The sequence below is a fragment of the Vollenhovia emeryi genome, unplaced genomic scaffold (genome assembly GCF_000949405.1).
Source record: "Vollenhovia emeryi isolate VEMERY1.0 unplaced genomic scaffold, V.emery_V1.0 DF939122.1, whole genome shotgun sequence".
Classification (NCBI taxonomy): Eukaryota; Metazoa; Arthropoda; class Insecta; order Hymenoptera; family Formicidae; genus Vollenhovia; species Vollenhovia emeryi.
In genome coordinates this window covers 2,889,352-2,900,215 of record NW_011967244.1, presented here as the reverse complement: position 1 = coordinate 2,900,215, position 10,864 = coordinate 2,889,352, and the positions used below count along the sequence as shown (strand labels likewise).

The window sequence follows — 10,864 nt, the reverse complement described above, 5'->3', positions numbered from 1 at the left end:
GTACGACACGGGATTATACAATCGCGATTTACATAATACTTCACGTCCATTGAAAAAGATCAGTTTTCGCTTTTGAAGAATCGCTCACCTTGTATTCACAACTCTTCTTATTGTTCTATCTTTGTTCTACGCGATATCCAATTATCCGAGAAAATAAGTAAGTTTACACCCGGAAAAAGGTTTCTCTTAAATCAAACAAATTTTCTTTGAATTTTGACCTTACTAGACCTTTTATTTTATTTCGAAGAAATTATTTCTTTACCTTAACCAAAAGTTTATTTGATCAAGACTGAAATTTCTAACAGAATTCGTATCTACTTTTTCAAATCTAGCAAATGTTTTAGTAGAAGCAAATAAAACTTTAGTAGATTAAAGAAACTTGATTTCAACGTATCTTGTTTAACCTAAATAAATCTTTCTTTTGGTTGTAGAATTGATAAGATTACTAGGAGGGATATAATCTAAGTATATTTATATTTCTTAGATTCATCTTAGATTAATCTTACTTAAATTTGTCTCTCTTATGGCTCTTTAGTAATATTTTTGTTTAAGAGCATCTCGCAATATCGAGAATTAATTTTAAAAGCTCAAAATAATTTGAGCATTAAAATTTGCAGCTGTAAAATAAAAAATTCTCTACGTCGAGAAGATTACAAAGATATAGAAATGAACATGTTAATTTTACAAAATTTATTTGATCGTCTCTGCTTAAATAAACGTAATAAATTTTTTAAAAGTCAAAGCGCAGGCTCATCTATTTAATGGTATCTCTTTCATTCAGGACGGTTTTGGAATGTATATGCATCGGTTCTTTTTTTTTCATTAAACACGCTTCTCAATCATGAAGCAAATGTGCAAAGATTAATGAAGGCTGTTTCCCCAACCATAACAAAACCCGCAGGACTAATCGATACAAACGCTCCCTCTTACTCTTAATAATAGTGATTTATCGCGCACGTCGAAGTACGTGCGTGTAGATATTCATAATGAGCCCGTGGTCTTTATAATATATCCAAGTAAGCCGCGACGATCATCGTCCTCGATTAATACCCTCGCAGAATCTTGCGTTTCATCGATTGTAATTATACCATAATTTGTAAACACGTCGGTAAGACGCGAGTTTCAGAAAATGAAGGAACACTTGGAATAGATCTCAATGCGAAGATCCTATTCGTTCACGTTTATTTATTAGCGAGTTGCGTGGTGTTTAACAATTAAACGAGGCATTCCTGAGATACGTATTCGGCCGATCGACTTATCGCCTCGTTCTGCAATACCTAATAAAGCAAATCCGATTTCACGCTATCGGATTTCTCATTTTAATCGTTGCACTTTAGTGGAACGCGTAACTTTTAATCGAGCAATTCGAAACGTACACTGCTGAATTCGTCCAGATTGCGTTTCGCTAAACAATCCAGCGATAATCGTTCGAACGATTCGTAGCTCTGATGTTTCAAACATGGTGTATCGAACGCTCATTGCGCGATATGACGTAATCCGTTCGTTTACTTCTCGTAATGAGCGCACCATGCTGAGCGCAAATTTGAAAACGAATTACAGATCGATGGTCGTGTTTAACTACCAGCGGAACGACTTGTTCGTGCACCACGAAATTTTTTGCGTTTGATAGCGTATGAATGGCTCTCGTGTAATAGATCAGATAATAAGCAATTGTGCAAACGCCATGATAGTCATTAAAAGATCATTAGCCCACACTCCTTGTACGTATCGATCTCTCGCGTTCGAGTATCATCGATGTCGCCAGCATTTACATATAGGGTACACTAAGAAAGTTCCGAGATTTTTTTACAAAATTTCCTGCATAGCTCTCGATGCTTCGCGGCTTCTTTAAAATTATTTTTAACGCGCACGTAGTCAAAGTTAATATTTCAGCGCTGGTATGAAGAGTAATGGCTTTATTTCAAACATTCATCCTTTTCAAGTTGGATAAAATTTACTGCATACCATGAGATCCTTTACTTGAGAGGGAACAGGTCATTAGTTTTTCTCTGAAAAATAGTTGTCTGCAAAAGATGAGAAATTTCTTTAGGGATATCTTTTTCAATAAAGTTGCTTCTTCAAACAAAATATAAGGATCACATTCTAATAGCAAAGAAGCGCGTGAAAATTAATCAGCTGTCGAAGAGTGTCCGAGTATCTCGAAATTAAAAAGAGCGGTAGTTTTGTTAAGCCTGGAATTAAAGTTTTGTAAACTTATAAAATTACTTTTATAAGTAACAAACTTCTAAGCTTGTAAAGTGAAATTTCTGTTAGAATCCAAAGTATCGATGATTTCAAGACGATAAATTTGCTAAGAGGCTTTGATTTCAACATTAACTTAACTGCGTAATTAAACGTTTTATCGAGCTGAGAAAAAGTCGACTACACATCCGTCGACGTGTCTAATAAATTACTATTATTAAGAGTGAGAACGAGCGTTTGCATCGATTAGTCTTGCGCATTTCGTCACGAGTGAGGAAGCATTTATCATTAACCTTTTAATATCCGTCTTGCGATTGCAGACTTTGATGGTCCAAGCACGAATATTCTTTCGACAAAAGAATCGGTAGATGAGGAAAAAAGGAGAGATTTTATAAGAGCATTAAGGGTACGATTGAGGACAGTTTGTATATCCGTCTTCCTATGTCTGTTCTACTTGAAGTATTGGAAGACCGGCGCATTTAAAATCGCTGAATCTGCAATCTACGTTAAAGTGTCCCGTTTTCTGGGTTGCACAGAACCGGGATCAATAATGGTCTGTCTTGATAAGGACTGCACTAGGCAGGGGCGTTTCAGAGAGAAGCGGACTTCGCACAAGCCTGTGCCTTCGTTCTTCCTTTGTTACGCTCCAAGTTACGCGGACGTTGTCGCCGTTTGTGATGCCGATATCGATTCTTGCTACACACCATGTGCACAGCTAGAGACGTTAACGGCCAAACAATATCCTTTCAGTCTCTCGCGACTATCTCGCAGGAGTCATCGACTTCTGCAAATTTCCTCGGTATCCGTATGCTAAGTACCTGTCGGTGCTTTTTTTCCCTCTCTTGCCGCAAGCGTGAACGATGACTTCTGCGGCTCGAGAGTCTCACGTAAGACGTTAGTCACGCTCGCAAGGCTGATACATCGATCGAACGGTTCGTCCCAGTTTCGCAAAGATCGGATCATGTGATGGTCGTTTCTGTGTATGCACATCCGCCAGGATGCCGCTCGCGCTTTCTTCTGTCATCAGTTCTAATGTAACGGAGAAAGTCCCATGTCGTAATATCGCCGTCTAATCGCATGGATGCCTCCTTTTAGGTTCCTGGTTTAGTAGGTGGCAGGCGCCCGGATTGCCCGGTGCATTTATTATCGCGAACGCGCCTCGTTACCGCCGGGGACCGGGGGAGATTATGCCGAATACTCCGCAATCAGTAAAGCCGCGTTTATCGTGGACCAATAACCTATAGCTCGAGGAAGAGTCGCGCTCAGATGATATATAGGGTCATAGTTCGATCACGGTAATAACTAATTTACATGAACAAGCTAGCTTAAGTCAAGCTTCAGTCAGACTCATCGTGAAATCCGTAGTTCACGCTAGGTCATTGGAATGGAGTTCGCTGTTTAAGAGAAGGCGGAAGCAATTTTTTTTCCAGATGTTGTAATGAGCGAGAGCCCATTTACTGTTTCCAGTGACAATTCACTGATTGACTTTTAGAGAGAATATTTATAGAATTATATTTTTCTTCTTCTTCCTCGTGTTAGGCTTAAAGCCTGTTTTATCCAGTTCTCGTTCTGGTACTTTGAGCATTTGGTTTTACTTCATCTTCGGTGGGCTGCTAAACCTTGCCGAAGGAAATCTCCTATCTGGAGGGCTATATCCCTAAAGGGGTATAGTGTGGCAAGATACTTTCGGTGGGGCCCACTTCCCTTCGGGAGATTTCTAAAAAGAACCAGCCGGTGTCCGTGGATTTCAACTCTGATCTTTTTGTTCATTTGGTTACTAAGCAGCGCACGTTTCTCTGCGCCACACTCGCCACCAATTATAATATATTTTTCTTCGACTGAAATTTCTTATCAGTCAAATAGACACATCGCGATTAATATATTTAATATGCTCTCTCTCATTAGCTGTGTTACTTTGGATTTAATCGTTCATAGATGCTACAGTTTCCTTGCTTCTTTATCAAGTCCCTCGTTCGCTTCCATTAGGGAGGTCGCGACCCATTGGGAAACGCCATTAAAGTGTGAATCAAGCCGATTCGGGCCGCGCGGCGAGTGACTGACCGAAAGGTATAAGTAACGTTTGCCCAATCCGTTATTATTCATCCGACGGACGAAATCGTCTTCCGACTTCTCTTCACGATTCGAATCGACCGGTTCGCAATGCGGACCAAACCCATCGGTCGCTCGACGAATGTCGCGTCACATGCCGCGTCGTACTATTCGCGGAGGCCAAATTGCACGCTTCGACAATGCGTCTAGTGCGAACAGTGCGCCGCGATCGACCCTGACAATGACGGTTACTGACCCCGCGAACCGGTTGCGCGTCGTGCCTCGCATCGCGCGACGTTTGGAGCTGCACGCACCGATTGAAACCCGTTTGCCTTTCCGATCGCGCTTCATCATAGCGTTGCCAGCCGTCGTCGTAAATGCATTCTGACTGGGGACACCCACGGAGATTGCTCTATTGTGATCGCACGTGCCAGTTTCAGCACTTGTACTGGATTGATGCCGCGGTCACTTGCACCGCTCGCAAGTTTCGTCAAGTACGGACTGTCGCTACAAGGGTGCACTTTTTTCCATGAAAGTTAAGTACGAGTGGAAAACAATGTCGTAGCGGCCGTCGGAGTTTCTCAAAGAATCGATAATAGAAAAGCGCAACTGTCATTACGCACGATGACTAGACAGCTTGTACGATATTTTGCAACGGCGGTATTATTTTGCGGCGCACACTTTTATTTACCGCGCTCAAACCGTAAAGCTCGAACGCGAGAGAGAATGTCGATTCTCGTAGCGGCGCCATAAGGCGAACGTTGTTCGCTCTGCGATTCGTAAAATTTACAAAGGCAAACGTGTTGCCTTAACCGAGGATCCCGCAACACGCGGTCATTTGCAATTTACAATCTACAGAAATTGCATAAATCACCTTGCGATATTGGCTACGCCATCTGCTGCCCGCCGTTTTTCGTCCTATTTTCCGTGACAGCGAGTTTCATCGTCCGTATCGTATCACGGGGAGATGCAATAATGCAGTCGGTAGTTGAAGAGCTGACAAATTTCGTCATCGCTGCATCTCCGTCGGCGTGCCCATCGAGCGATACCCCTGCTAGGGTCCACGGCGCGCATCTCGAAGCAAAAAAAAAAAAGATTACGTTTCGAGTGTGCACGTGGGCTATTATGCGGCGAACGTCGGTTCTTAAAAGCTGAAATTTATCATTAACGAGCGTTTCGCACAGAGTTAATGCTTTTCACATTAAGCTCAAAGACAGCCGGCGTTTCGAACGTTAATAAATAAGGCGTTTAACTACCGTTTCATAATTTACATATGTTTATTACTAAGAGCGAGGATGATTTCATTTTAAATCATCATTCTCCACGAGATTCCGCCTCTCTCGGTGAAAATGTCTCATTTCCCTCGTTCAGTTTCAGTTAATTAACTTATTTTATATTACGGGACGGTTTTACAAAGTAACGGATTGTGCTACGTTGTAAAAACATGGCGTAAATTGCGTGTAAAATCTCGCTGCACTCTACGTGATATAATCATCTTTGAATGGAATTTTCTCCGCTTGACTGATTCGTTAGTTATCCCCATTATGCATAGGTAAAGCTCAATTACGCACGCCAATTAACTACACACACGGTAACGCTGGTCGAGAGAAGTACGAAGGTAGAGGCAGAGGTGTGTACGTCTGTTTCTACTTTCGCGCAACGAAAATAGCCGCGTGTCTACGGCGGGATCCAACTGCAAAAGGTCGGGTTGCAAGTCGGATCTGTTAACAGGTGATCTGTCACTATCACCGCACCGATGGTCTACTTTTCGTGCGAAGATGGTCCGCGTGCCATCCAAGGTTGGCTTGCGCAACGGACCGGTAATTTCCAGGCTGCGCGCGGCGCCTTCCCATTAATTTCTACATTTTTCACACGACCATCGCCTTGCTGTTGCACCAAATAAGCGCAAGCGAGACCGGCCGCGGATACATATATTCCGCGGGACCTTCGTGGCGCGCTGACGAAACGGAACTCGCGTGTCGTCGTGGATTCATCCATTATATATTCATGAAAAGTGACTCGTAATATATTACGTTATACATTTTCAATTTGCATCGCGCTTTTATTTTGCAGCTCTTTGTTTATTTCTTAATGCCCCAGAAAGAGGAGGATTTATCTTCGGCTTACGACGTCACGTTCCGTTATCAGAAAGTATTCCCGGCATTTTATGAAAAAGAAGCACAGATATTTTCTACACAAAATGTGCGTGTGCAGTTGCCAGATTTACTATTAATAATGAGAACATTTTTATTAATAATAATCACTAAAAATTGTATATCTTAATCGATACTAAATTTCGACAGAAATTTGATAGTCTTCTGTTCATTTGATGAATGCTAAATTTTAGTTAAATTTTAACAGATATTTGATTCTCTTCTCTATTCAGTTTTGGTTAAAAATTACTTTAAAAATGCCTTTTAACAGCGATAAAACGGCTCTTGCAATTTATCGTTTAATTGAAATAAAAATTCATAACGCATCGCAGCTAGGACGCGAGAGATTTTTCGTATCTGGTTCTCGTTATCAGGCTATTTATACAGGACAATTACAATATGTAATATGCAGTGCGCTCACGCTGCAGCAGTGCACACAAATTGCATCCCTAATTTGTTCGCGTTGTTAATTAGCCATTGACCTTTGTTATCTTGCCCGAAGCTAGCCGTTTTCCAGACCAAAGTTTAATTGGCTTTGCGTACAACTCCTTTCATTACAAACTGCAGCAGCGTCTGATTATTCGCGCGATACTACTAACCGGCTGGAATTGCCTGTACTCTGTTACCGCCGGTATCCACCGATCCCGACGCATACCTCGCGATTTACGTGCGTCTATTTCCATTGCACCTGATACCGCGCGCGCGCGCGCGCTATGATTAAGTGTCATTTTTCCTCATCTCTCTTTCTCCCCCGACGGCGCGTCGCTGAAACAATCCGACAAGAGCGATGTGAATAGCAGGATGAGGCATTTCGTACGACCCAGTTAGCTGTGTCAGACAATTTAAGACGCGTGAACGAACCGCAGCGAGTCTCTCGCAACTCGTTTATCTAATGTAACGTCACTGCCATGGGAATCCGCAAAATCATTTGCCCCGTCGAATGACTCGACTCGACTCGGCTCGGCTCGACTTGACTCAGCCGACTCGACCCGACTCCGGCCCGCGTCTCGCAGAAGACAAGAGACGGCCCGTTATGAAATACACGCAACTATAAATCGCGAAACGATGATCGCACGTAGCCCGCGTATATACGAATTTATGTAACCTCCCCCGACGCGAACAATTTGAAATGACTAATTATAGTAATGAGGGGAAAGGGAAAGGCAATATGTAGTAACGCGCGTGTATATGTTATACCCGTCTCGCGCGCGGGTTTCAGTAACCCGCGGGACCTATAGTGAATAGAGACAACAATAATTCTTGCAAAGGTGTTTCCTTTATTTCGCGCATAAAATATACATAATGGCATCCCACGTAGGAGTCTCAAACCATTGTTATAAAAATATAGGTATATGTATATATAATTATGTCATGCGCTGCTTGCTTAACTATATATGACAATGATACGCTCCTCGAAAGAAATCGGACTCTCACTGCTTCGTTATTTTTGGATCGCGTGGAAATTAATTAAGTACTACTTCATCGAAATGATAGCTGCGCTATTTCCATTTTTGCAAAGACACGATGTCCAAGATGTTCAATTGTTAAGTTACTGTAAAATTACATACAGTCGCAGTTTTACAATTTACTTATAAAATATTTGCTATTGCAATCCTACAAATATAAACTTGCAGTTAGACTAATATGTCGCGTAAAATGGTAAAAATGGTCCGGTACGTGTTCATAATCAAATTACATTTCGTTTGATAAGTATAATAATTGACTGAGTTAAAAGTGTTATTATATGACACTTCGTAAGGCAAAAGGTTGCCTTAAAATATAAAACCGTGCACCTCATTACGTTTTCACGTATTTAATTACATTTAATCGATATATTCTTATCTCTAATCGTAGAAAAATCTAAGTGCCGATCACATCCGCATGACGTCCGATTCATTCCTTTTGACAGTAAGATAAGTGGTATGTGGTTTATATATTTTTATTAAAGCTGAATAAATAAATATGTCGCATTTTAATACTTACAAGCTGCATATATTCCATCAACGTCTTCGGCTGGTTTTCGATACAGAGCAATCGATAATACATCGGTTGTAACAATAATAATTCTAATAATTATTACATTGGAATTAATATTATTGATAATAACGCCAATAATTATTTTTGTGTTTCTGTGTGGGGATAAAATTGGATTAGAGTATAATAACAACTTTATTTAATAACAATAAACAGTTGATACTTCTAATTCAATCAATCGTATTTGACGACGATGAATACATCCAGCATAGGTCTTAATATTATTCACTCATAATTTCGTTATAAGGTTTCCGTCCATTTTGATGCGATTTAACATCAAAAACATTTTTTGTAGTTCAATCTACGATTTACTAATTAATTCTAATATAATAATAGATGGCAAATAGGTCTGAGAAATGAATTATATTGCAATTGAACATCTTCAATAAAATCTTTAGTAAAATCATCTTATTAATTTCTTTATGCCGTTTTTTGCATATTTTATTAATTGTGCAGTAAAAATACTAAATAGCGAGAAATTAATAAAATTTATTTAATTTCAATTCATCAAAATTTAATACTCAAATTTTTATAATTTGGTAAAATAATAGTTTTACTAGTAAAATATAAAAATGCGTATTTTATTATATATTAATGTTGAATTGAAACATTTTTATACGTTTGTATATATTATGATATAAATATGTATATGTATTTTTATACAAATATTTTTCACTATAACAAAACTAATCGGAAACTAATACATAGGCAACGATATAAACTGCATCAATTGTATGCGTGGAAACCTCAGAAAGGATGAGTAAACGGTCAAGCAGAATAATCGAATTTCCTATATGTAAACGTGAATGCAATACGAATAATCGATATCACTTAGATTACGCAAGTATAGAGGCTCGTATTTACACGTGTTATTCGGCATTAACAACGGTGGGAGTCATCGTTAGATGCCGACTGACAGCTTAGCTTCATGTTTATTCAATCCGTGGCGGCAAGTACTCACGATCTGGCTTCGCAGGGCCTTGCGGTGGGAACGGCGAACCCGTCTGGGGTTTTCCAGGAATACCTCCTGGTCCAGAAGGTCCACTTGGAAATGATGGGCCGCTTGGTCTACCGCTAGGATATCCACTTGGGCCACTAGGTCCTTGTGGACGACCACCCGGTGTACCTGGGAAGCCGCTTGGGCCTTGTGGACCAGTAGGTCTTTGAGGTTGTCCTGGATACCCTGGAGATGGCCCACCCGGTCCTGGATAACCTGGACCACCAGGTCCTTGAGGTCTTGTCGATGGGCCAGTAGGTCCCGAAGGCCCTTGAGGTCTTCCAGGATATCCTGGCCCGCTTGGGCCTTGAGGTCCTTGCGGTCCCGGTGGTCCTGCCGGTGGACCTAAATATCCAGGTCCTGGTCGGCCAGATGGAGGTTGCGATCCCGGGCCGGATGGAACTCCCGGTCGTCCAGGAAAACCGCTTGGACCGCTTGGTCCTTGAGGACCGCTCGGATAACCACTTGGTCCTGATGGCCCTGACGGTCTTCCCGGATAACCGCTTGGTCCTGATGGACCGTGAGGCCCTGACGGTCCCTGAGGCCCTGCCGGACCCTGAGGTCCTGATGGACCCTGAGGTCCTGATGGACCTTGAGGCCCCCTTGGATAACCGCTTGGTCCTGATGGACCTTGAGGTCCTCCTGGATAACCGCTTGGTCCTGACGGTCCTTGAGGTCCTCCTGGATAACCACTTGGTCCCGACGGACCTTGAGGCTGTCCCGGATAACCTCCTGGCCCGCCAGGACGTTGTGGACCTCCTGGATAACTTGGACCACTTGGACCACCAGGACCGCCCGGTCCTCCTGGGTAACTTGGACCACCAGGAGCACCCGGTCCTCCTGGATAACTTGGACCACTCGGACCACCAGGAGCGCCCGGTCCTCCTGGATAACTTGGACCACTTGGGCCACCTGGACCTCCTGGACCTCCTGGATAAGTACTAGGTCCTGAAGGTCCTTGGCCTGGTGCTCCCATTATATTATGATCATAAATATTTTCATTTAAATAGTACAAACTTGGTGCAGAGTTGCAGTCGAATTGATTCCACCATACACAAACGAAAAATTGCTGATTGAAAATTGTTCCATTTGGACAAAGGAAGTCGTAGGTCTTATTGTTGGCACATATGTGAAAAACTTGGCACTGGGCTTCCACGTCGGCGTAATAACCAGGAAATTGTTGGGCGTCGCAGCGAAAACTGGTTTCCGGAATTTCACTGTATATTGGATAATCGCGACCAGGCTCGCCTGGAATAGCTGAATAATCACCTTCGTCATATGTTCCCTCATCTTCATGTGTGTATTCTCCAGGTCCTCCGTGACTGCCAGGACCTACCGGATGGCCAGTACCCGGGAATCCTCCTGGTCCTTGCGGGCCTGGTCCACCAGGAAATCCTCCTGGTCCCTGCGGGCCTGGTCCACCAGGGAA

At 42.2% G+C, this 10,864-nt stretch overlaps 1 protein-coding gene and 1 long non-coding RNA gene across 2 annotated transcripts in view; both read right to left on the bottom strand.

Annotated features, from left to right (window-relative positions):
* Positions 1-7,661: 7,661 nt before the first annotated feature.
* Positions 7,662-8,902, bottom strand: LOC105569981. The gene is made up of 2 exons (XR_001009560.1): positions 8,388-8,902; positions 7,662-8,303 (listed from the first exon to the last, which is right to left on the bottom strand). It is a non-coding gene; the product is annotated as an uncharacterized LOC105569981 (long non-coding RNA).
* Positions 8,903-9,058: 156 nt separating this feature from the next.
* LOC105570105 (collagen alpha-1(I) chain-like) overlaps positions 9,059-10,864 on the bottom strand; it is a 9,301-nt gene continuing 7,495 nt past the window's right edge. The window contains exon 5 of the mRNA XM_012027070.1: positions 9,059-10,863. Coding sequence (XP_011882460.1) covers positions 9,371-10,863 — 1,493 coding nt within the window. The 3' untranslated portion in view covers positions 9,059-9,370. The remainder of the gene's footprint in view (position 10,864) is intronic.